The sequence below is a fragment of the Thunnus maccoyii genome, chromosome 12 (assembly GCF_910596095.1).
Source record: "Thunnus maccoyii chromosome 12, fThuMac1.1, whole genome shotgun sequence".
Lineage (NCBI taxonomy): Eukaryota > Metazoa > Chordata > Actinopteri > Scombriformes > Scombridae > Thunnus > Thunnus maccoyii.
In genome coordinates this window covers 12,819,886-12,847,439 of record NC_056544.1, presented here as the reverse complement: position 1 = coordinate 12,847,439, position 27,554 = coordinate 12,819,886, and the positions used below count along the sequence as shown (strand labels likewise).

The following is a 27,554-nucleotide window of genomic DNA, read 5'->3' as shown; positions in this document are numbered from 1 at the left end:
CCTCCCTCCGATATTATCATTCCATCTTCAACTGGGCTAGTCTGTTGGGCTTTCCGCTGTCCTCATCCGCTACTCGACATAGATCCCCGCGATTTGGCACTCCGATCATTTTGTTTCCCGTTTGCAGACACGAAGCAGTGACATTTTGCGGTATTTAAGAAAACCCTCGCATCAGCACAGAAGCCGTCGAAACCCGCTTCGTTCGGTTTCTTCGTTTTAGTTGAAATTGGACACCGCTGATGTTTCAGCGTCCATGTCCACCCGTAGGCTGTGCGCGGCGGAGTAATACTTCATTGGAACCGACAATGTGGAGGCTGTTAAAATGTCTACTTGGAAAATGAAATTGTTGCAATTTCAACAACGTTAGGGCAACGGAGTAAGACAAGAGTTATGGTTCGTGTTAGAGACGTATTTTCGGTTTCGTGACGAAGACAGCAGCGAGACGAGGCGGGCGCTGGAGAGGTTCATATTGTCTTTCCTCATCTTCATCAAGCCCACAGACCGGACCACGGGGGGAAGGATCCTATACCTAACTTTGTTTTTCTCTCTACTCCAGCCGTTCATTTCTCTGTGTTTGATGCTACAATATTCAATCCAGGTAAATGTTTGGATAAATACACACTCATAACAAGCTTGTGCATGTTAAAGAGAAGTTGTCTGTCACGTTGTAAGCGGAGTAATAGTCAAGTTTTTAAGCGCATCGTTCAAGTTGTATTGAGTGCCACCGCCGGGAAAAGCGGGGTCTTGGATTTTCGTCCCTTCGGCCCGAGCGAGCTTGCGGTGTTATTACGGAGTATTTGGAGCTCATGTGTGGTGGAAAAGACTTCTTTGTTCACTTCAATGGGCTCTAACGTTACAGCACATTAGCATATTACCAGACTGACTTAGCTCCCCCTCAGGATACTGCTGTCTGTAGTACTAGTACGTAGGTTTTTTCAAGAAACAAGTGCGTTAACGTTAGCTAAAAAAAACGTTAACACAGACAGACGTTGATGTTTGGTTTTAGAATATTAACGGTTACGGCTAAATTTGCAACGTCTTCCACCTGTTCTCCACATTTTACAGTTTTCCTAACGTAGCATGTTCACTTTAACCATAAGTATAATTAAACCATAAAATTATGCAGTTTTCTTTCTGGTTAAAAGTATTTCTTGGGGGTATTATTTTCTACCCCCCTCCTCCTCTACATTTTTCAACAACCCACCACCACAACAACACTAACAAGCATCAAGAATGCAGCTAAAGCCTTTTTTATTTCTCCATCCTGCACTATATAAACTCGTCTGTAGCCAGCTATGTAAAACAAAAATCGACTTGTATTCCTGTATTCGTCATGTTTTGACCACTCAGCTGAAACTTTGGTGGACCCGAGTCTTTGTGTTCATCAGTGGGGTGTCTCGACGTAAGGGGGCAGGCAACAGGTTTTTTTTTTTGTTTTTTTTTTGGTCCTTTTAAACGTCCCGCAGGATTTTAACCTTTCACATGAGCCATGAAAACACGGACTGCTGATAACAGACAGACTCATTTTAAGAAGGGTGTGAGATGTTGTATGGCTATGCCTTCCTTTAAACTTTTCTCCATATGGGCAGGCCAAATGTGGGGGTGCTCAAGACAAGCGTATGCAACTTCCATTTGTTAGGAGGGGCTAAACACTTAATCCCCCATTTTGACCTCAGCTCAATGAGGGACAGAAATCGCTAGATTAGCTAGGGTCAAAATATTTAGGCTTGTTCTAGGTAATAACACATTACTTAACTCTATTTGTGTCATTATTACCCGTTGTATCACTGTTTGGATTGTTTTTGAGCTAAGTGGTTGCTTCCTTTGCCTTTTTTAAAAATCGTTTTGTGAAGTATTATTTGTTTCTTTGTCATGATTTTACTTGACTATCAAAAACGTAATGATAGTACATGCAATATGGGGTATCACCGGTAAAATAATTAACATAATGTGATGGATAATACTTTTGTAATTGCCAAGAATAGTCTGACAGTAACTGAAACTAATTTGTTTTACCTGGTGGTTTCTACTGTGTTATTTTAGACTTCAAGTGAATTTCAGTCATAGCCTGAGGTGCTTGTTTTAGTTTTTGTTATTTTGGTATTGGATGCATTTCCTGTCCTTACTGAACTAACTGCTTACAACAAAACCAAGCAATGGACAAAATAACAGAAACATTTGGAGTAGCTCATAATAATCAGCTTTTGTTGAGACTGTCAAAGGTGGATGATCTTTTTTTTTTTTTTAGGTCTGGATTGTTGTGCTATTGACCTTCTGTGAGCGTTGCTGCTATGCACACACTGTTTTCCTTTGCCAGCGTAGTTTTCCATTGTTTCTTTCTTTTTTTTTTTTACATTATATAATTATGCTAGCTTAGCACCAGCAATTCAGAGAATGGCTACTCATAATATTCATATCAAGTTGAATACCTACCAGCAGTATGTATCAACTTTAGTAGATGCCACCCAGGCCACAAAATTAGCAGGACCAGTCTGGTAAAATGTGCAAGTGGCAGGTAGATTTACTTCACTCACCAGCCACAAAATAATGGTAATGTATTGAGTGGCAAAATTTGAACATTCACTAGCCGTTTTGCACCCTGATGTCACAAACACAACCTACAAGACACTTGATTGTATATTTGCTTGCTTGCTTTAATCAACACCTCTGACTGACATCAAACAAAATTATAAATTATGATTTCCCTCAGCTGGTATTTACTGTAGTGCTAGTTAGAGCTACAGTGATAAATTGATTAGTTGATCGGAAGGAAATTAATGGGCAACGATTCTGAAAATCTGTTAATTGTTTCAGTGATTTTTCAAACAAGAATGCCAAATATTCTCAGGTTTCAGCCTCTCAAATGTGAGGATTTGCTGAAGATTTGCTGCTTTTCTATGTCATACGTATATGACAGTAAACTGAATATCTTTTGGTTTTTGCCTGTTAGTCAAGGAAATTGCAAACTGTGGGCTTAGAGAAATTGTAAATAACTTTTTTCACTATTTTTTTTTTTTACATTGAATGGACTAGAAATTGTTTATTGAAAAAATAATCAGCAGATTAATTGATAATGAAAATAATTGTACGGTGCAGCCACAGTGCTATTGTATTACTCTGCAAGTTTCAGTTTAGAAGAGCTGTTAGGACAGGTTGCTTTTTGAGGTAGAGGAAGCAGCCTGAGCTCAGGAGCTGACTAATGGTGCAGATACACAGGCGCCGGCAAGGACGCATGTGGACGCACCGGACCAAATCACCCACACTTGGCATGTGGATGACGTGGTGGTTGACGTACTGAGAGTTGGGCGGTGCTTGGTTTTTGGCTCGTCCGTTTTCAACATGGCAGCTGGGTCACAAACTTTCTCATATTGCAGCTAATATGTTTCTGGAAACATTTGAGGCGAGAAATGGGCAATACAGTAACAGCATCTTGATTCATATTTGATCGGCACTGCCTAGTTTGATCTGAGTTTCATGAGCTGGGTGCATTGCACTGGACTGACTCATTTGCATAAAGTTGAGGTCGAGTCGTGATTATGCAAATTCAGATATGGCAATTGGTCCGTCAGCTCGCCGTGCCGTATCTATCATGCACCGCGCGGCCAGATCTCCTGCTCTCCATAGAAAATGAAGGGGATCCATCGACTTTACATCCGTCAACAGACCCAGTGTGTCTGCACTTTAACAGCGAGTGCAGTGTGGCCTGTGGCTGAACCATGGTCACCCATATTGGATGTGGGCTACCGGGGAAACTCTTAGAAATGGCTGGAGTTTTCATTACTTAGTCAATAAACTGATGGTCTCAGGCAAGGATGTGCTTCTTGAATAGTAATTCTCTCCTATGAGGTAGCCATCAGTTATTCAGACTAGAAAGAAGACCTGGGCCTGCATAACACTCTAGGAAAAGTTGACTGAGTGGTTTGGTAGGTTATGTATGTTGGCCTCCCCATCACGTCGTTTTATTATCTTTTCTCACAGCCATGTTGAGCAAGATTATTGATTTTGAATCATCATCTACTTGAAAGATCATCTATTGTGTAGAGCTGGCAGATGTCAATATTATATTGACATTTTGATGCAAGTCTAGATAATGTCATGGATTGTGTTTATCATAATATTTCTTGGTCTGAAAGAGAATTTTAATTATTTATTATTTTCATAATTTTTGGCAATCATCCCCATTGATTATTACAACATTTTACTTACCAGCTGTATTGTTGTGATAATGGTACAAGAGAGGCAAGAAGAGGCAAATACATGAGCACTTAAATTTTAACAAGTATCCAGTTGAAGTATATTATCTAAACTTCTTATTTGAAAGTGAAAAGTAAGGCACTTGTAATGTATTTTGTACCTGCCTGTCTAAACACAGTAGTTGAAGTTTGAATCATGAATCAGTTCTGCAACATACAGTAGGTGTTAAATGTCGGTAGTTTTGGCAATAATCTTAATGCTGGCTTTCATTTTAATTTGAAGTGAAAGTGACTTGGATGAAATGTTTAGTGGTTTAGATTACGTGTTAAACTGGACTTGTTTGTGATTGCTTGTGTGGTTGTTGGTCACATGTCGATTTTGTTGCAAAGTAATGTGTGGTGGTCTTGTTTGATCTTTATCTCACCAGTTAAGCAGGTGACTAAAATGTGGTCATAACCAACAGGAATGATGAACAAAACAATGGAAACAACTTTTTAAATTAATAAGATCATTTTCCTTTTTAAAGGCTGCATAACTGTTCAGTGATGGCATTGCATGTACCTTTACTGGGCTGCACCAGCTTAGTGAAATAAACAATAACCTGTTTGGTTGTCATAATCATCATGCAAGTCATGATTTTTTTTTTTCTTAGATAGCGTATGACCCTATCTTGGTTTTGATTAGATATTTCAGAAATCACCCATGATCATATCCAAAATATTGGCACATTATTGGAATTGTGGTATTGAAAAACAGTGATATTTGATTTTGTGAATAAATATATATAGTTCTATTTTGTGCTTTTGCTGGTCAGAATAGTCTTACAAATCAATCTTACAAATGGGTAAAATATACTCATGTTCTCCTTACCTCTGCCTGTAGCCACTTGCTGAGACTGAAAGGGCCAAGTGAACAGCAGCAGAGAATGGCTGCAGTGGGAACAGACAAGGAGCTCAGCGACTTGCTGGATTTTAGCGCGGTAAGATTTTTCTGAAGATTGCTTGATTTTGTCGAGTTTGCATCCATCCAACATTTTAACTTTCATAAGAAATATTGAATGAAGTTGTCAAATAGGTTGAAATTTTGAATGAATATGATGGCATCCAGGGACTGGTCAGTTGGTCAGGGTTTGAAGGATTGTAGCGCGTACTTCATACACTTTTTCTTTTAACAAGACTATTGTTGTGCCACTTTAATTTCAGTACTAAGTAAAAGCTGGAATGCCTGGATTGCTTTATGTTCATTGTAGCTCTTGGCTTAACAGTGTAGGGTATAGAATAGGATAGTTTGAATTATCCCCTAATCATCATTTCAGTGTCTTACATTGACTTGCAGTGGTTTGTTTACAGTTAATTCCTTTCATTTCAGATGTTTGAGCCTCCAGTTTCAAACGGCAAGAATCGGCCGACTACTCTTGCCAGCAGTCAGTTTTCAGGTAAGACAAAAATAAACCTTTTTTATTGCCGTTTCCATGGTCCCTTTGGCTTTAGTGACTGTCATGTAGCAATTTCTTTTCTTTTCTTCTGTCTTTTATTATTTCTTAATTTCTTTGAGTTTCTTTTTCTGCCTGGAATGCCCTTGTGATTAAAAAAAAAAAATAGCTTTATTCTTGTGGACTGGATTCTCTTTTTAAAAATGAAACACCAATAAAACACCATTACGATGAAATAAAGGGTTTACCTTCTTTCTCTCACTTGAACCTACTGTTGAACTGGCTTTTATTGCTTTGTAATGCTCCGCGGTATGTGTCCTGACAGTAAAACATAGTAGTGACGGGTGTCTTGCAGTCACACTACTACTAGTGGTGTTTTGAATAGTAATAGAAAAGGAAATTGTTCCCCACTCTCATGAATTGCTTTCCAGATCCCAGATTACATATGGATCCTCAGGAAAGATTTCCAGGTTATTTTATGTTATGCAGATCAAGCGTCATCCCCTCTACACTTCCTCATCCATGCTTTGCAGGTGTCCCTTCCCTCACCTTCTCAGCTGTTGCCATTCAATCACTGAGCACAAAGGCAGAGGGTGGGGGTTGATGGGAACAGCCCAATTAATCTTCCTTGCTTACTCTGTGAAAAAGTGTATTCCCTCGTCCTGCAATCTCGCACCCTACTTTTCCTCTCCGCATAACTCATTTTCACCTAGAGCCATTATCCATCCTCGTCATCAACTTTACCAGCCCAACCCTCATAGTCAGTTTTAAGACACGCATGCAGCTTACTATAAACAGACAGCCTCAGGGAGACTTTCTCTTTGGCATTTCTGGGCGCTTCTTCTGTATTGCTGTCATGTGTAAGAAGTGGTAAACTTCAGCTCTGTTTCTACTGTGGCAGATCCACTTGCCCTACATGAACCCTCCTCTGTCACCCTCGTATCTCTAGAAGTGCAGTAGGTCTTTCGGCTGGCAATAGAAATGAAACAGGATATTGAAGCTAAGATGAAAGACAAAGCAAGCGGTGACTGGGCGGGGTATAGGGGGCTCTATTTCTTCTATTCACTTGAGGGCCACTTACATTTGCTTTTGTGACGGTGAGATGCATGCTTATAAAAGACACACATAGATGTTATCAATCCAACGGCTGCTCGTGGCATTGTCCCTAGACTTAAAAATTACGCTCCACCCAAAATCTGTCCTTTGAATATCACATACTCTACCTCTGTAGAGTTGAAAGTTGGTGGTAAAAATGTTGCATGTAGCTTCTACACAGAGAACAAACACTGTGGTCAGCTTGAATTCACGTCATTTGGATCCCTGCAGTGACTGTTTTCACAGCAGGAAAAAAAAGTTCACATCGTCCTTAGAACAGCACTCCTGCATCTTGTAACCGAGCATATAGATGCACAGTGGAGAAATGAAATATGATACAGGAGTGGTATGAGAAGTTTCGTTGGACATAGGATTTTTTTTTCTCCTTTTCCTTCTCTTATCATCAGAATCCATTATAACTGACAGGATTTCAAGTTTACCTCAGTGGAAATCAGAGGGTTAGTGTATGATACTCTTTAATATTTTGGGTGTAGTATCACCTTAAAGGAATAGATCAACATTTTGAGAAATACACTTATTTGAGTTGTTTTTGAGATTTAAATGGCGCACAAAATTAGCACCAGCCACCAGGCAAATGCTGGTTAAATATGCAAGTGGCAAGTAGATTTGCTTCACTCACCAGCCAAAAAAAACAATGGTAATCTATTGAGTGAGTGGTAAAATTTAAATATTCACTAGCCATTTGGGGGTTGGACAAAAAAGTTAATTTTGCACCCTGGATTTAAATGAGAAGCTCGATGCCACTGATGTCTGCATTAACTATGAAGCAAGAGCCAGTAGACGATCAGCTTAGCTTATCATAAGGACTAAAGGCAGCTGAAATGGCTAGTCTAGCTCTCTCAAAGTTTAAAAAACACACCAACCAACACCTCTAAAATTCTCTAAATAACAAGTTTTATCTCACTATTTTAATCTGTAAACAATCAGAAATGTAAAAACTACAAAAACCACTATTTCTTAGTGAACAACAGCCAGGCGCAATGACTTCCTGGAGTCTCGGCGTCACACAGTTAGGTTATGGTACAGTTGTGCTTGTAGAGAGACCCCTACTAAAACCTGTGCCTGTGAACTGTATCTTCAAACTGGTGTTGTAAGCAGAGACGCTGCACCGAAGTGCTGGGAAGATGGATACACTTTTGTTCATCATGAAATAGTTAAAGCATGTAGAGCAATAACGATTAGGCAATTAATCGATTTGTTGTCGACTATTAAATTAATCACCAACTATCTTAATAATCAATTAATTGTTTGAGATAAATTTTTTTGTGTTGTGGGCTGTTGGTTGAGACAAAACAAGTCATCTGGGGACGTCATCTTAGTCTTTGGGAAACAGTGATCAACATTTTTCGACATTTTCACAGACCAAACAATTAATCGATTAATCAAGAACATAATCGACAGATTGATAATGAAAAGAATCGTTAGTTGCAGGCCTAAAAGCATGTAACCCACACTAAACAACAAATAATAATAATAATTTAACATGTCTTTTTGTGTACGGATCTTCTCATTTCGCTTTCAGAAAGAAAACAAGACTATTTCAGAAAGAAAGGTCAGAGCAGTACTGTTGGATACAGGCAGCATCAAAGAAAGATTTCAGAGGCAAACTGCGCCTTAGTGTACCATTCATGTCTGTCTATTTGTAGTTAAGTTGGTAGTTTATCTCTTTATTCAACACTGTGCTATCATATTAGTATCAAAGAATGTGACTTAGTCAAACTATATTTCTACTCTCTGTGGAGCAGCTGCCACGTGTTTTCTTCATAGAGTCAGTACGATGCCTTTTTTTCCCAGTATGGTTAAGGTTTTGGGTATGTGGAGGTTTAACATGTGTGGCTACGGGGAGCCTCCCTCTTAGAGCCTTCAGTGAGGATTATATCTCTGCTCTGGTCTCATGTGCTTGGTAAATTTGTCAGATCCCTTTGACTAGTCGGTTAAAGTAATTTCCAGTGCACTTTCATTTTTTGGTCACTGGAAACCGAGAATCCTGAAATGTATTTTTAAACATTGGTATGAGCTGAAATGCAGAAGGGGAGGTGATCCAAATTTGCATGAAATGTTCCATTTTTCAAACACAGATGTGTAAATGAAACAGAGACTTAAGGATGTAAAAGTCACAAGTGAATGTGCTGTTTATATTTGGATTTTCTGGCACATAAAAGTGTATATAATTTCACACGGTGTCAGAACAAAGACGTGCAAATGTAAGATGAACTGTATATGTTAGTGGGTTAGACCACACTGCGTTGTGTTTGAGAAGTCTCCGGTGACTCACAGGTTAAAACAGCCAAGTCTGTGTTATTGTACATTGTTCAGTATTTCATTAACAGTGTTCACTCTTGAGATTTGATCTGACATCATGCTTTGTGTCTGTGTGACTCACTTTGCCAAGGGAAGGAAGAAGGTGTGTAGACAGAACGACACACTCAGTTATAGGTGCCGGGGGCAGTGTTCCTGTAAAAACGAAGACATGTCTGCAAGTTTGGTCAATGTATGTGCTGGAGTTTTGTCCATGAAGCCTATGACTCAGGCTGGCTGTCTGTTTCCAGTATCTCTTCCTGTGTAATTATAGACTAGCCATGCTTAAAGGGGCGTTGCATGCTGGGAGAAGTGCATTGGGGTAGAGAATTTGTCTGATGTTACTCACCCTTTTCTCCATTTCTCTTTTTCCATCCTGTTAGGCTGTCTGAGTAGTGAACTACTCATGTTTATCTCATGGTTTTAGCACTTCTCACGACCTTAATGAAAATCTTTCGTAGAAATAACACAGAATTATATGTAATTTTGTCATTTGAAACAACAGGATTAATTGTGTTTGAAAGTGTGATTTTGATCGAAATGTCATTCTGACCTGAAAACTAGATCTGCTGCATTTGACTCAGCAGTGTGATATGTTTTATCAAACCAGGTCAGAGGCACATATTAAAAAGACAAATATATATGTGTGTGTGTGTGTGTGTGCAATGTGTGAAAGAGACTGAAGAGGTGAAAGAAGAAATTAGTCACAATCAAGGAGACCCTGCTGGAGATAGTAAGAAAGAGGAAATCCAATCACAGTTCTGACAAACATGTGCTCATACTGAAAAAAAAGGGTCCCATTCTGTGATCTGTTTTAAGATTCTTTGTAAGCAGTGTTTTTCCATAGTTGCAGCATCGGAGATTGTTGGTATATTTTTACCCAACCACCTGAAATGAAAGCTTAAAATACACTGATGAAGCTATCAAGGCCACGAAGACTAGCATTAAATCTCTGCTGCCTGATCATCAAACTATTTCTATTTCCAGTACATAACTATATGCAACAAGCTCTCATAAGCACAAGGAAATTATAGAGGCAGTCACCTGAACATCGAATGTATAGCCAAGGAGAGCTATGGAAACTTACAGTATATGAATCTGGTGCCTAGAGACTACTTCCTGAAGGATCACACAGATGAGTCTCTAGCATAGGAACGTATAGAAGGTGTTACATGTTGCAATTTTTAGAGGAAAAAATCAGGCAAGTATATTTTTTTTCAAGTGAAGCATGTTGTTGAAATATACAGAGCAACCTGGATAAATAAAACATGTCATTTTGACATATGGGGTGGATACTTAACAATCAGTTACCTGTTTCTGGCTACTATCTATTCAACTGAAAGTGTCCTCTCCTCCATTCACTGAATGCACCTGAGCAGCAGCTAATGCCTCTCCAACAGTTGTTTGTTTTGTGGAAGTCACCAAAGCTGTCTTAAAGATACCAAACCTTGTGATATAGTTAAGTGGTTTCAAAGATGTCCCACAGAAATTGGAGCATATGTACCTGTCAGCAGCTCCCATCACTGTGGTGGCATCTTATGTGTGAACTGGCATTATAACACTGTAGTGTAGTATATGTAAAGTATTATGTGTTCTGATAGCTTTTGTTTGGCTTTTGCAAAAAAAAAATATATCCAAGAGATCCAGTCGAACTTGAAATGTTGAAATAGAGTCAGCAAAACGCTAGACATCTAAAAACTCAAACCTGTCAACTTCCTAGCTTTAATAGATGCCTAAACGTGTTTTAACCTGGAAATCACCTCAACCACGCTTACAAAACTGTGCTGTTATCACATGCTCCAACAGTGGCAAACCAAATACTTACTGTACATTCATAAAATACACTGAGGGGCCAGAAAGATACTTTTATGTAATCTTTAATTGGACTTAATTAGTGTTGTCAGGATTCCTAGCAACAGTTCTGAAAACAGCAGAAATTTCCAATAAATTGAAGAGAGTCTTTTCAGTTTTTTCCTTCATCTGCTTATCATCCAATCAGTTAATTAGAAAAAATATGTGGGTTAATTTAGATTAATTTACATTATTCTTTAATGCCTGTTAGTCTGTCATTTGTCCATCTTTCCCATGTAGCTTAAACATTTGTTCCATAAAATTATTCTTCCTGGTTTGAATTTACATGAATCCTCTCATTATTTCCTTCACAACACCCACTTATTTCATGAATAACACCTGTTAACCCCACATCACCAGCCTGGAGAAAGGTATTCTTATACAAGAAGGTTTACAGAGCTAGTTTTTATATACCCTTCTGTTGTGGAATAGATGGTGACATTTCACACTTCTTTTTCTGCTGCCTTACAATCTTCAGTCGTCCTAAAGAGGAGAAAAAAGAAAAATACCACATGTTCATGTCTCGCTAATTAGCTTTGAGTATTTTTTTTTCAGACAGTTCTGATATGCTACATGCTTCTGATTACATGGTAACAATAATGAAATGTGGCCACTTTATTACAATTGCCCCAAAAATAAAAGTTCTCTTTTCTATGAGCTTAAATTCTATCTGACACTGCAACTCATTTATTTCAATTTAGTACTTAATGGACTAGTGTGTTGGATTAAGTGGCATTTACCGGTGAGGTTGCAGATTGCAGCCAACTGAATACCCCTCGTGCTCACACCTCCCTTTCAAGCGTGTAGGAGAATCTATGGTGGCAGCGAAACTCACGAAAAATGCAAAAGGTCTTCTCTAGAGCCACTGTTTGGTTTGTCTGTTCTGGGCCACTGTAGAAACATGGCGGTGCAACATGGCGGCCTCTGTGGATGTGGACCCACTCCCTATGTAATATAAAGGGCTCATTCTAATGCAACGAAAACACAGCAGTTCTTATTTTCAGGTGATTATACACTAATTAAAATATACTTATGAATATTATATTCCACTTCTACCAATAGATCCCCCTAAATCTTACACAGTGGTCCTTTTAATAGATGAGTATATAATAGATTACAGTTTATAATGAGCTTTTTCTCTCCGGTCAATTTTCTTTGTCTAAAGAGCTACTTGTAATCCGCATCCCAACAACACTGAATTGGAACATTTTTCTTGTCTCGAGCTTTGGTTCTGACGACCTACAACGCAAACGAATGGTTCATGCTTTTCCTTTATTGTCTTTGATTGACGTGGAGAGTGACAGTCAGCCATAGAGAGGGGACAAGACATTGTCTCCTTCATCTCTTATTCCGCTGGTGTCGTGTGTATAGATCACAGTTGTCACGGCAATCTAGCAGCTCTCAGCGCTGTGGACCCATCATTCTGTTCTACTGCTGATCCTGTCATGATTCTAGCCCGCCTCTACCCCCCTCCCTTCTCTCCTCTCCGCTTTTTAATTAGACAACAAAACAAAAATATGAATATTCATTGAGCTTAGCTTCATTAATATGCACAATTATGCAAATCAGTACGCAATTAAGCTTCAGCTTTCCCCCAGAGATGCTGTGTTGCAGTACTAGAGGAGATTGAGAGAAAGGGGACGGGCAGGAATTTCTGCTTCACCAATCTTTAAAATCACTCCTTTCAAACACGTTCACCTCTCTGAAAGCTGGAGTGCTCCGGCCAGGGATAACATGTGTCAGCTATGTAAGATTGAGACTTTGCGTCTGTGTTAAGGCAAAGGTGTAGGCCAAATGTGTGAAAATAGATGGGCTATGAATGACTGTTGCCATGGGAAAATGTAAAGGAGCAGAGTGGGAGAATGAAGAATGTCGAGGATGATTCTGGGAGCCTCATACTGGGTGTTAATTATTCAAACTTCCTACAGCTCATATCCACGCTATGTGACAGCGCTGTCACTATGCTGTCTGTGTGAGCTGTGAAGTGAAGCTCTTCAATGGAGGTTACTTTCAGCTGCCTGAACAACCTGTATCAAAGCAGATCAACTTCATCATTCTCAGAAGTTAGACTTAGTTTCGCAAAGCAAAGACTTGAATCCCTGTTCAAAGTCTGTCTGTAATTTGGTGGTTAATAGGCCTAACCTACTTCTTTGTCTTCCAGGTATAGATGAGAGGAGTGGGTCTGGTTCCTGGGGGCCAGGAGAACAGAACAGTCCATCTTTCAGCCAGGGAAGGGTACGGCTCATCTTCACTTATTACATTGAAGCTGGACATGTAGATGTCATGCTATTTGGCTTTCGTACCTCACTGAAACACTGCCTAGGTTTGGGTGATTGTGTAATTTATACCCCTTTCACAACATATCTAATATATGAGATGGAATGATGAAGTGTTAAACACCATTTATACAGCAGTCTATAGGTCATATTAAGTTTTCACCGCTCACATATGGCCTGGTCCCACACCCGCAGTTTCAAGACCAGGCTCAGATTGTAGTAGTTTACTAAAAATCAAGTTGCATCACACACATGAGGAAACATTTTACAGATGATCTACTCGCTAAACTCACTCTGAAAGATAAAAATGCATCACACATAATACAATATTATTAAGATTATTGTTGCGGAGGGAGCTACACACCGGGTAGCATAACCTGTGTTGATTCATTCACATGAACACACATCACTGTTTTTTTTTTTTCTTGTATAGTTGCTTTTGTGTAAAAAAGTGGAATTGACCTTGGGTTTTAGATAATTATTTTTGTCACTAAAGCCTCTGATGTCTTCCCTCCAGGGTTATGGAGAAGAAGGTATTTACAGTGAGCAAGAGGGCATTGCCTCTGCCCCCACATTTGGATCAGGGATTGTTGGTAAGAGAGTTTAAATTATAACTTATATATACTTATAACTTATCTGTTGAAGCATTGACATAATAACTGTCACATAGTCTTCATTTGAAAACAGAGAGTCAGGAGAATTTTGACCCTGTAATGCTCACTTAAATGGAGAAAATGGTTGTTGAAATACACAAGTTTAATAAAAGGATGGCATGACTGAACCAAAACAATGAATTGATTGTTTGTTAGAGAGAGCAGGTTATACACTAATGCACCACTTTAGGGCAAACCATATTCATGCTTATGTAGCGATGGATGAAGGGAGCAGGGTAATCAGGGACGTTGTGGAGGAGGGGTTTGTTTGTGTGTTGCAGTTTGTGTGTTCAGTGTGGGAGTGGGAGGGGGAGGGTGAGGGGGAGGGGGGAGGTGTAAAGGGCACCCATGCACAAACAAGGCTCTCCCTCGGGATTACGGTGGCCTAAAGCTCCCCTCTGTTTAACTGTCAGGGGAGGGGAGAGAGGTTGGGCACAATTGCCCCTGAACCATTTAGAATGGGCCAATTTGTTGTTGTTTTTGCTGTCCAGAGCCATAAATACCACACATCATATATACTCACACAACAGATGGGAGGCACCCAAATGGAGAGAGGGGTATGGCCAGATTGTGATTTTATATTGACATTAAAGCCCAATTTTCACGATCATGGCCTGATTTTATATTCTTTTCTCCTAACAGGGAAGGCTGAGCGAGGACCGTACTCCTCATTTGCAGCACAGGTAAATCACCTAGAAAGGCATAAACCCTTCTCTCCTCATGCTGTTTTTGAGAAATTATGTCCCTCCATAGATTTTCTTTTACCAGTCTCACTTTGAATTTACCTCCTTAATTGCATCCTTTTGCATTACTTAGCTTGTATTTTCTTTCACACCATCTATAGCCGGGCTTTATGCCCAGTGACATACCCATGCCCAGTCCCAACGCCCTTTCCCCGTCTGGCCTGAAGTCCAACTCCCAGTTTTATTCCTCCTATGAGGGGAGCAACACTCGCAGGCGACCCTCCCAGGACCCCATTGGTAAGATTTTAAGGGACTGTTTCAAGGACAGTACTTAATGCATAAGATAATCTGTTGTCACTGACTTTTTTTTTTCTGATGTATATTTAAGTCAGTGTGTATTATCACTTCTCCTGCTGAGGTTTGTAAAAGTATCTCACTTCTGCTTAGTTAGAGAAAGTGAAATCACTGTGAGATCTCAATTTGGGAAGTCACTGAAAAACATCAAATTAGAATACCTTTTGATCAGGCATTAATGAGTAGTCATGAGACAGATGGATAGATTGCTTCAGAAGGAAGGGGGGTGCATAAATGAATTCCTTTATTGATGATTGTATAGTTAGGAAAAAGTTAAGACCAGTGTGTTTTTAATCTATTTCACTCTTTCTGTGACCTTCTGTTTCCCTCCCATCAGAATCACAGCCAAAAAAGATCAGGAAGGTGCCCCCCGGTCTGCCCTCCTCCGTGAGTACTCACATCCAGAAATGCTGCAGCCATGAACTATATCTCAGCCTTTGCAGTCGGTCCATGGGAGCCCATGTTTTCAGATTACGCCCCTTTTCACATTCCATTTGGTATCTCAAGCCTCTCCTTGGCTTGCAAAGCAGTGGAATAGCTGCAATACAGGACATCCAGCTCCTACAGCTGTGTATCTGCACCACCGATGTTAAAAAAAAAAAAAAAAAAAAAGGGGGGGGGGGGGGGGGGAAGCCACTCATTCATCCAGTCTCATTTGCAGCATGTATTTATAGTGTGTTGTATTTGCCGGCCCTTTACTTTATGGCCACATTTCTTCATCTCTGCCAAGTATTCTCGTTAGATCACTGAAGGGAATTCATACTGGGGTTTGATGGTTCTTACTCCACCTCATTTTTTCCCTCCCACTCTCGCTCTCTGGGCACCCTATTTCCTCCTCTTCTCTGTTTCTTCCTTTCTCCCCCCCCTCCTCCTCCTCTCTAACCCCATATCCCCTCCCGCCGCCTTCCTCTCCTCCCCCCGCCACCACGAACAACAGCCCTCCCCTTTCTCTCTCCCTCCCCCATCCCTCTATCCCAGCTGCCAGTGGAGTTGGCTGCCATCCAGGATTCGGCAGATGGTTCAGTAATTAGGAGTGCATCTCTCCGTTCCCTCTTCTCCTCTCCCCTCTTTTTCCTCTCCTTTTTCTCTCAGTTTAATCAAATTACAGAAGAAAACTTAAGTCCATTTGGATTTGAGCTTTTCAGGCACAGTTTGATACTTGATTTTCTTCTAGAATAGTCTTGATTGAGAAGGATGTGGCAGCTCAGAGAATTGGTTCCTTTATGACCATTATAACGTGCACAATATCCAACTGCATCTCCCATTCTGTGGTCACATTTCACTGTGTTTAAAGAGTGTGAGCTATGTATCTGTAAACCATTCTCAGCATGTTTCTGTTTAACAGGATAATATGTAAAAGCCTTTCTGAGATGGTAGGCAAAGCCTAGTAAAATGACTGACTCTGCACATTCAATACATAATGCTCAGTGCTCCAGTTTGCAGAAATGTTGCAACAAACAGTTGATTGAATTAAGTAGTAAAACCAGATAGTAAAAATAGATGCTTTCTTAGGAAGGAACACATACTTTAAGATCTGTGTTTGATCACGCATTGAATGTAGTTCACTTATTTTTTGAGGTTACTCAACAATGAAAACTTAGTAAGTTCCAGGAAGTATTTTGAAAGAAAAATTGATTTGTGGTCACCAGCCTAGCTTAGCACGGGGAACTTTCTTATGAGTAAAAAGAAAATATATAGATACTACGTGTCATTCATGCAACAAGTTAGGTACATTTTTTACCTACTTTACAATTACATAATGATTTGTCTGTTTTAGTGAAGTTTTCAAGCACTGAGCTGAAAAGTTTCATTTTTTTCTGTATAGGTTTATGCATCAGCCTCAGGAGAGGATTTTAACAGGGACAATGCTGGCTACCCAGCTTCTAAGGCAGGAAACGTCTACCCACCACCATTCTACATGCAAGGTCAGTCGAAACGAGAGTTGGCCTCAAAACTTCCATTTGTTCATTGTGTTGAGTTGTTTCAGTCTGAGGAAGACACTGGAAATGTTTGCTTATGGCTCAATGTATCACACGCCTACATTGAAAATAATGCCCTGTAATGTTCTTTTACTGCCAGTATGGTTTTGAAATTAGTTCCCCATAATATCCTTCTGGAAGTCGGGATGAATCTAGGTGCTGTAGCCGTATGCCAGTGAACACCCTGTGGTGCTTTGGTGCTGAATGGTGCATCACGGTTGAATGAAGTCATCACAGTAATGTGACATGTCTCATATGTGGCCTTCATTGTCTTTTCATCTCCTGTGGCTGGTTATCCCTCACCCTTCTTGCTTCCCCCTCCTACGCTGGATGCCCCCTGACAGAAGGCCTCCACCCGCCCTCCGATCCGTGGGGCTCTGCCGGGTCGATGGTTCAGCCTGGTTATTCTGCCATGCCAGGCAACACCCCCCATCTGAGCCAGCATGGTCCCTTCACTGCCATCAACCCGCAAGACAGACTGGTGAGCTCTGCCTTCACATTTTTCTCCCTATGAGATCTTTGACACTCTTTGACCAATCTTTGAGGGCGTCTATCTGGTTGTGCATTTAAATTGTTGGGTGTCTTTGCTTCCAAGAAACGGCAGCCACTGCCCCTGTCTCCTCAAAGTTACCCACTGCATGGCAGCGAGGTGAACGGGGCTCATCCTGCTGGTTTCCACTCTGGCTCCAGCAGCTTCGGAGTCCCTAGCCACACACCCCCTATTGCTGGCACTGACACCATTATGGGTAAACCCTTTTGAAATGTGCACTTTTCTTTGTGAAAAGTGCTCTTGCAATACCTTCACATAGCAGAATTGTCACAGAGCGCAGTTTTTGACTGAAATGCTTTTTCTCTCCCCCTCATCAAGCTAATCGGGGAGCAGTACCTGGAAGTTCAGGTGATGAGATCGGCAAAGCCCTGGCATCTGTAAGTTAAGCTAAAATGTATAGTTAAAAGCAATTTATTCTTAAAATTCTCTCACACAAGACTGTAAATGTTTTATATTACAAAGATTCTGTAGTGTAATAAATGTAAGGACATAGGTTGCCTTTCATCAAATTGAAAACAGAAACCTCTGTGTACAGATCTATCCTTCAGATCCAAACAGTAACGGCTACTCTCCGTCCCCATCTACTCCCTCTGGTTCTCCTCAGGCTGTATCAGGTGAGTGAAACACTCTAGTCATTTTTTCCAGAGGCCTCAAGGTCAGTTAGCTGTTTTGTTTGTTCAACATTGGTCATTTCCTGTTGTGTAAGGGGACGATAAAAATCTTGAAAAAAATGTATTGTTTTCAATCTGACCTGGTTCATAGGGACAATGTAGTGCCATCTATTGGGACAAAAGTGGAAGTAAAATATTTCTTGATTGATTCTTGATTGTTGTGTATTTAGAAATTTTTACTGTCGCTTGTGTCATTTCTATCACAGTCTGTTCAACTGTCTTGTATTGAATTTGTCATGCATTCAGCCGGACTGGGTCTGGAATACTGTCAATTACCAATTTAAGTTAGCTAACAAGCCGCATGGAAGTTATAGAAAACTTAGACAAAAATTGTGTGTAAGGCAGGTAATCAGCTACATGCAAAATGTTTCCACAGCATTAAATAAGAGCACCATTGATTATCATAGTTTAGGACCATTCCTGCTAAATCTGAGTGGTTCAAGAAATTGAAATAACCCTGATTTTTTTTTTTTTTTTTCCCCCCCACCCGTGTCAGTGAGTTCAGCCTGACCTCTTTCTTGTGCTGGCACTTTACCAGCATAGTGTAGAGAAAGGTTTGGCATGCAAGACGACCTTGGTATTTAGGTAATCTAATTTAGCAATAATTTTGCTGTAAGAAATATCTCTCCGTATTGCTGCAATCAGTACAAAGTTTTTGGGGATAATAGCACAGAAAATGATAATCTGTAAATAGAGCTGCAACAATTAGTCAATTGATTAGTTGCCAACTATTAAATTAATCGGCTATTATTTTGATCAAATAATCATTTTGAGTCATTTTTCTTTCTTTTGTCTTCTATGACAGTAAACTGAATATCTTTTGGTTATGGACTGTTGGTCAGGACAAAAGTAGACATTTGAAGATGTCACCTGGGGCTTTAGGAAACAGTGATCTACGTTTTTCACCATTTTCTGACATTTTATGGACCAAACAACTAATCAGTTAATCAAGAAAATAATTGACAGATTAATCAATAATGAATATAATCATTAGTTGCAGTCCTATTTGTAATTGTAAGTCAGGGTATGAGTACCCCATTCACAACCTTCACGTGATATTTCAGACACACACACTATCCAAATATAGCTTATGAGAGAGGAAGGGAAAATACAGTAAAAAAGACAAAAAAAAAGGTGGGGTCACTTCCCTATTTGTCTCTACATATAGTCCGTGAGTGAGCTCATCACACGCTTACTACATCAAATACTACTGCTGGCACAAGATGACAGGAAAAAAGGATGATAATGAAAAATGTGAAATAAGGAAATACCTTACTTTGACAATATGCATTTGATTCTTACTTTTGCCAAAGTAAGGGATACAAATTTTGTATTTTATAGCTACAGTATCTACATGTTTAACATTTATTTCATATCCCCATCACATTTTAAAAATGTACAATCAAAAACACATTTTCATTGTGTGTTTCATGGTCCTAATGGTTAACACATAATAAGAGCATAATGTTTAGAAACAATAATGGTTGCCATAAAACAGCAAAACATGGGCAGTCTTTGATTGAGCATATATTATATATAACATTTGACCAAAATTAGTTACAAAATACTACTTTATGAGACAGTGAAGGAGGACCATTACTCATCTGGAAGGCCCAAGCTCAAGGCCTAGTTGCATTAGTCATCTACACTGTAGTGTTGGTGAGTACGACATGAACCATCTAGTTGGAGAGGCTGACCATCTCTCCAACTGACCCAGCACTCAGGTCTCCCTGTGAACTGGGGGGCAAGTCCATTTGGATAAATGCGTATCAACAAAAATCCACTGCTGAGTGTGGGGCATTACTTTAGATACATTTATGTAATATAATCTTTACTGACACAGTAAATGAGGGCAAATGTATCTGAATAAACCATGTGGTCTCCGTATTTTCCAGGCTCTGCATCCCAGTGGACTCGGTCCTCTGGCCAGGCCACACCTTCACCTAACTTTCAAGGTGGAATTCAATCCATGGTGAGTCAATCAACATGAGTTACTTCTTTTTGTGTGAGAGATGCTCAAAGATTTCTCAGGCATATTGTATAAGTAAATTATGTCAGTTACAATCGCTCTTTCCTCATCTTCTCCTTTCACACTGTTGTTGTTCCTCCACCTCTGCAGTCTAATAAACTGGAGGATCGTCTGGACGAAGCCATCAATGTTCTTCAGCGTCACGCCAGCGGGCAAGGAGGGCCAGGACTGGCTGAAATGCACAGTCTGCTCTCGTCTGGTTTAGGGTTACCTCCGGCCTTCAGCAGTGCAGCACTTGGGCTCGCCAGTCGTCTGCCTGGACTGGTGAGATTTATGAATAGTAACATTGAAAAAATATCCACCAAATTAAGTTACTTCTATATCTTGATACAACATTACAAACATTTAACAAGATAATTGAAACTCTGTTAAATTGTTGTCTTTAAGCTGTCCAGTCACCATGAGGACTCTGTTGGTCTGCCCTCTAGTGGAGGACTTTTGCATGGTCACCATGGCTCCACATCTGTCCAACCAGGCTCTCAGCCTGAAGGTTTTACCAGTGAGATTTTCTGTCCTTACTCCTCTATTTATTTCTCGTGTCAGAAAGAGACCATCAAGTAATATTTTTTGGCTCCTTTCTTGTCTAATTTAATATCAGTGCTCAGTACCTTTTTTGTTTTTGAATCCCCTGTGCAGGCCTGCCTGGCAGCCTAAATCGTTCCAGTGGCGGTGATATCAAACGAGAGGACAAGGAAGAGGACGAAAACTGCTCTATTACTGACAAGTCAGAGGATGAGAACAAAGACACGAATGCCCACCTTCGATCAAGGTGTCTAAAACCATTTGTTTAACATATCTTTTATTCAGTTAGTAATGTAATCCAGCAGTGGTTTGAATATTGTCAGGAAATTATTTTTAAACCTGTCTAGATGTCGTTATTATTCATTTATTTTTCATGGGCACTGATCAAACTATACACACACAGTCAAGTTACCTCATTAATGCTGTCTTTTGCTTGATGGTTATACACCTCAAAAATGCTGTTGTGCACTCATAACTATAATATGTTATTTCTGACATGGAAGAAGAGACTTACCAGTTACAAACTTTTTCTTGTAATAGCTTCCACATATCATCACATTACGCTGAGTAAGAACTTTTCATTTGAGACACACACCTTTATTGTCTGAGAAGAAATGCCATTGGCTTTATTGAACAAAAAACCCCAAACATAGCGGTCACATTACTATAGGTCACAGAGAGACCAACTTGAGCTGTATTGGAAGCATAAGTAACATAAGTTATTTCAATTTAAGTTAATTTTATTTACATGCCAAGATTTAAACTGAACCAGCAGATGGAAATACAGATCGTTCCCCAGCTGAGCCTCACTTCTTATCATGTGTTTGAAAAGCACAAGTAGATGTTTTTAGACACTCAGCTTACACATACAGTATATCTCATTATCTCTCACATAGTAACTTATACTTGCATATTAGAAAAGCTTCATTCAAGTTCACTGGCAAAGTTAAATCCCAGTGCTTGCATTATTCAAATGTCTAAAATGGACCTCAAATTAATTGTTAAAAGATTAATTAGCTGATAAATTGGATACCTCAATAGTTGGAGTGTAGCATTATTTCTTAAAAGTGGAGATGGAGGATTAAAGATGATTCATTTTGATGTTTAATGCAGTAGAATCCACTCTGAAGACAAGTCATTATTTAGCAAAAAGGTTCTTTTTATAAAACTTATAAGGATGTCAGCTTCAAAAAAGTGTCTTTTATAACGCTGACATCCTTACAGATATAACAAGGTAATGAACCAACTATGCCCTAATCTTGTAAGTGAGAGTACAGTAGGTTGGGAGGAAATCTTGTTTATGAGATGAATTAAAGTTTGAAGTTTTAACAAAATCAACAAGAAATGGGAAGATACTTTTCCCTTTTTAGGAGCTTAACTTAATCTACATTTCAACCTCAGACACTTAGTTGAGTTTTGGCTTGAGGGCTGTGCTGTAGTTCAGAAACTGCATCTCAAATGAAGCTGTTACTTTTTAATCCTTTATCAGTTTCATTTACTGCATTTTCATTGTTCTTCAGATGTGGGGCAAACGCTAACATTAATGTTCAAAGGGGCTCCATTGTTCCTTGTACTATGTGGTCAAAAAGAGACAATTTGCTAGATATTCATGTCATTCAGTTACTCTGAAGTTTAATGAGGTGTTGACGTTATTAGGAAAATTTATAGTATTTTACCATAATTGGGACATATGTAAATCAAAGTGAACTGTACACATACTGTTGTTTCATCCCTCCTCATCTGCCATTGGCTCTTCACTAGTCTGGATGATAAGGATGACGATGAAGATCTGCCAGTGGAGATGAAGGCTGGGCGGGAGAAAGTGCGGAGGTTGGCAAACAACGCCCGCGAACGGCTCCGTGTGCGGGACATCAACGAGGCTTTTAAGGAGCTGGGCCGCATGTGTCAGCTCCATCTGAGCTATGAGAAACCGCAGACCAAATTGAACGTACTGCAACAGGCCGTTAACGTTATACTCAACCTGGAGCAGCAAGTTCGAGGTCAGTGGGTGTCCAGGGAGGAAGGAAACGGAGGGAAAGGTCCTCTTTACAAAATAAAACTCCCACATGGCTTCACTTCCTCAGATCCTGACGTGTCCTGTTATTCATATTGATTCGCTAAATCCTTTTAGATGTGAAGAATAATCTTGTTACTCCAGTTATGCTGTTTAGCAAATTATCCCTGCTTAATGCCAGTTAATTTAAGCATTTTACATTTTGAAGTCCACTCTAGAAAAGTGAGGACAAGGGATAAGGAAATGAAGCTGTGTGGCTGTTTTTTTTTAAGACATGCCCATTCTCCAGTTCATCTTATAAGGTTTTCGTCCTCTGGTAACACATACTGGACTGCAATTTGTTCTGATGCAGCATGTGTTGCCTTGTCCTACAATTGGCTCTCTGTTTCCACTGTGAAAGTGCTTACATGTCTCTCCTCCTCACCCTTTGACTGGATTAACACGTCTTTTTGTGTATTCATTTGCTTTCTCCGCTATTGCCTCATTTTGCTTTTCTTTAACTGCGGAGTCATTTTAAGTTATTTGAGCTTCATAGACTTGAAATTACCTTTTTGATTTTTCTTTCAGCTTCTCTCTCTGAGCAGGCTGTCTGTTGTATTAACCTGGCTTCAGCTTTGTTGCAGTGTCTGCTGCATGTCCTTAACCCATTACTTTTCCCGCCCTGTTTTCAAGGCACACATTTCCATTTTTCCATTCACTCCCCCGTCCTCTTTTCATTTTCCTTTTTACAGATGCCAACAGTGACCTACTCTTCGTCATATTCAGATAAATACATCTCCTACTGCTGATGTATTTAACATGACGCCCTCAGTCTCTGCCCTTGGCTTTACCTCTGTGGCCTTTTCTATGTGCTGTACTCGGCAGAGGGTGTCGCTTCCTCTCTCCCTTTCTCTCTCCCTCCTCATAACTTCTCTCATTCTGCTGGACAGTCACCATATCCCCTCGACTTCCATCCTGGACCCCAACGACCAAAAAAAAAAAAAAAGGGTTGGTTAGACTTGAGGACAGATTAATAAGACCTGGTTGCGCAGGTTGTATCTTGATTCAGTCTTAGCTTGAAATCCGCGTTGAGTTTGATCAGCTCACAACATTTCAAGTTTGATTGATTGAAGTGTCTGCCAGAATTTGTTCTTACAAAGGCTTCCTATTCATTATCTACATACTATAGATTGAAGAAAGACATATCCGCCTGTCCGCGCTCTCTCCTGCAACACAGCCCCACTCCACTGGGATCTTCCTTCAGCAATTCCACTGATCTTGTTCTGGGTTAAGAGCTTTAAGTTGGCATTATACTATAAAATATGTGCCAGTAACAGCACAAGAATCGTTAGGAGGAAAAATATAAATAAAGCCAGTATGACTGCATCTTTAATGAAACGTCAGCGTAGGTTCAGCGAGGGTTGTGATTTTGGGTTTGTTAACCAGCCCCTCCAACCCCTCCCCCCTTCTCCTCCTGGCTGCAGCGTTGTCACGGTGACTGATGAGAACCTAACTGCTGAGGAGAAGGAGCAGAGGGAGCGTGAGCGCCGCCTAGCTAACAACGCTAGGGAGAGGGTGCGTGTGCGCGACATAAACGAAGCCTTCAGAGAGCTGGGCAGGATGGTTCAGGTTCATCTGCAGAGCGACAAGGCCCAGACCAAGCTTGTCATCTTGCAGCAGGCTGTCCAGGTCATACTGGGCCTGGAGAAGCAGGTGCGAGGTAGGTCAGTCAAATACAGCAAGGCCACAGAGACAACCAACCATCTCTTATCATAGCTGCAAACAGCCACCAGAACTCTTAAGAAAATCTCTTCTTAAGGTTTGTTGTCACCAACTGTGTAACATCAACTTTTTCTTTCTCTTTGCTATTTGCTGTACTAATTGAAAAAGGAGGAGAAAGGGAGAATATTTGAGGAAGGATATCCCTGCTTTTCTGCCATACACCTGCAATTCCCATCCTACTATTCACTTTCCTATCCTGCTCTTCCCTTTTTCTCTTATACCCCCTGTGCATTATTGACCTTTTTGTATGTTCAGAACTCTGCTTTCATGTCTTTAAAGATTTCTTTAAGCAAACATGATGAGAAAACTCTTGACATTGTTTTTTTTAAATCTATATATATGTTATTTTTTCAAAGAGCGTAATTTGAACCCAAAGGCTGCCTGCCTCAAGAGAAGAGAGGAGGAGAAAGTGTCGGGTGTGGACCCCCAGATGCACCTGAGTGGGGGTCACCCGGGTCTAGGAGGTGATGGACACAACCCTGTGAGCCATATGTAATTCTCAGGTCAGTCCTCAGTAGAATTTGTGATGTTTGCAAGTTAACTTTGGACAAAATAGCTTGTTTTAATATGTTATTATAGGCTAAGTTTGTGTAGAAGTCATTGTGTAGAGGTATTAATTTATTTTTCTGCTTTCTCTTTCAGTTCCTGTTTTATTGTACAGCCCTTAGAACACGTGGCCTTAATCTATCATTGTCATGCATCTCAGTGTGTGTTAATCAACTTTTGGAAAGCACACACCTCATTACTGACAAAGGAGGTGGCCACATTCCTGACGATGAATACAAGAGTAACAAGCACACTGATACAAAAGATTTCTGAATCTTTACATGGCATCACTTTGAACCGAGGACGCTGGTTTGGAGACAGCTGCAATTGGACATAAGGACGTTCTTATGATCATGTTTTTGTAAGACATTTTTTAAAAAGTTGCTTTACACGTTGGGAGCAAAACTTTGTTTGGATCAAATAAAACTTGCGGATCAATTGCTCATGTGAGCAAAGTTAGGATTTGTATTATTGGATAATGATTTGGCATTCCCATCTGAAAAGGAGGTCTTACATTCTTCACAGGTAAAGAAAGACACCCAGGTTTGATCGACACGTGTCTGAAACAGGCCTAATGCATAGTGTTTGGTAAGATAAAAAATGGCCGTCATTATTATCCTCTCTAGTGATGACTGAATGACATCCAGCCATGCGAGCAGCATTTGAAAGACTGACCGGGCAATCAGAGAGCTGACTCCTCTTTTTGATATGCTGTTAATTCTGGGTGTATTTTATAATTTTCTTACTTTGGATGAAAAGGTAACACAGTCAGTTTTCTTTTTCTTTTTAACTGTGGATCCCTGAGTCTTGTCTCTATAAGTCCTGTACATCTGTTATTGTCACTGCCATGCAAGTGGAATGGAAAAGACTGCCGGAGGGAGACCCACCACTGACACAATTACGAGCACTCATTACAAATGCAGGATCCACAATGATGTTGAATCAAATCTGCACACGGACACCCCGACCATCCCTCTGCGAGGCTGTCGTTGGACTCGAGTACACAGACGTCAAAGTCAGTCGCTCTCAGCCTCAGTTACATGTTCAATACAAACACTCTGACTCAGATAGAGCCAGTGTCACATCAGCCTGCCCCCGTCAAACCTCAAGACACTGTTACAGCACGGTGAGCTTACTTAACGTCATTGTGGTAAAATACATTTTGCTAGAAGACGGAGTATTGAGAAGGATCATGAGTGTTAATGCTACTCAATTGCCTTTGACTGACTTGTTTTGGTTGTTCAGAATTTGGTGTTTTGTTTATTTTTTTCCCTTTTGAACAATTGCAAAGCCTGTTGTAAGGATCTTCCTTTTGTAGAATTGATTTGTCATTGTTTTTTATTTTATTTTTTACCTTGTAAGATAGTTGTATGAGTTAGTTTTTTTTTTCCATTTGGAATGCTCTTTCTTTTTTCGTTTACATTGTTTAAATGTAAGACAACTCTCAATTTAGATTCCAGGAACAAAGTGAGGTGTTTTCTGTTGTGCCAGGTGCTTGGAAATGTTAGAAATGACAAACTGCCTGGCTGTAACATCACATGTTGTGATATTGCCCTTTTTTTAAAAAAAAAAAACAAAACAAAAGAAAAACAAAAAAAACAATACCTGTTTCAACACAAACTTGTCAGGCCAGTTGTAATTGGATTGTTCTGGTGTTTGCTTCAGTTTTTCTTATAATGAAACAATATTCTTTCTTCGGTGCACCCCCCTCTCTTCTCCCCAATACCTGCTCTCTGATGAGCTTATTGATTAGTTTGAGGTCGGGGCAGAAGGGGCGGTCTGCACAATCCGCAACATAATTCAGTTTCATTATGATATAAAGCATAAAATGAATCAAAAAGGGTGGCCTTAGTCATTTTCCTGACTTTGGGAGTTTTGATAATGGTTACTCACCAGTGCCTGAATACTTCTCTGCTACATGGTGGATGATGTTGCATTTGAGGATTTATAGGTTGTACCTTTTTATAATACAGACGTATAAACAAATATATACTTCAGTAACATCTGACAGTGTCTCAAAACATCTGGATGAAGAATTACACTCATTGACTGCTTCAGTGTGTTATTACATGTAAGCTGACTAATAACCTGGTCTACAACTTTGACACTGAAAACTACTTAAAACTTTTTTTTATTTACTGATTTTTTTTTTTTTAAATATATTTTTGTCCTTGACTGGCATGTGCATTGATATGTATGTACAGCTGTATGATATGTCCTTATCAGCTGATAAGTAACAGTATTTGGTTTACCTTGCCCCATGGACAAGCCCCAAACATTATTTTCTTTGTCAGTTATCTTTCGGCAAAAAAAAACGTGGTCTTGGTGTGATATAGAAAATCACTACTAAAGACTTTTATTTCTTTACATGAAAGATATGTCTACAGTATCCAAGTATGAAAACATGCACCGGATTTTCTTTGTCAGCAGATGCTTTCTTTCCTCCATAACAAACGATGTGCTACAGATCTCACTGTCTTCACTCATGTTTGGGGACAATATCTATGTAGGCTATGTCCTCAAAGTGCCTCCAGTTTCCTATTTTTTATATATAAAGTAGATATTGAGAACTGTTGTGTATATAACAGTAATGTAGCAATAAATGTGCCATTTTTAATAACAAAA

General features: G+C 39.8%; 1 protein-coding gene across 6 annotated transcripts; it reads left to right on the top strand.

Annotated features, from left to right (window-relative positions):
• On the top strand, positions 1 to 27,554 carry tcf3a (transcription factor 3a). 6 transcript variants are annotated; one of them, XM_042427701.1, is made up of 21 exons: positions 9 to 462; positions 557 to 598; positions 5,077 to 5,173; positions 5,563 to 5,629; positions 13,053 to 13,126; positions 13,685 to 13,760; positions 14,463 to 14,503; positions 14,665 to 14,800; positions 15,195 to 15,244; positions 16,683 to 16,782; positions 17,181 to 17,317; positions 17,432 to 17,582; positions 17,705 to 17,763; positions 17,922 to 18,000; positions 19,953 to 20,029; positions 20,177 to 20,350; positions 20,474 to 20,585; positions 20,723 to 20,855; positions 22,370 to 22,608; positions 24,740 to 24,886; positions 25,026 to 27,554. In XM_042427701.1, the coding sequence occupies exons 3-20, from the start codon at positions 5,120 to 5,122 to the stop codon at positions 24,877 to 24,879; spliced, it is 1,899 nt and encodes a 632-aa protein (XP_042283635.1). In that variant the 5' UTR covers positions 9 to 462; positions 557 to 598; positions 5,077 to 5,119; the 3' UTR covers positions 24,880 to 24,886; positions 25,026 to 27,554. The 6 variants fall into 6 exon arrangements, with proteins under 6 accessions (XP_042283636.1, XP_042283638.1, XP_042283637.1 ...); XM_042427702.1 differs by lacking the exon at positions 22,370 to 22,608 and adding an exon at positions 24,086 to 24,321 and having other exon boundaries at positions 1 to 598; XM_042427704.1 differs by lacking the exon at positions 5,077 to 5,173 and having other exon boundaries at positions 5 to 462.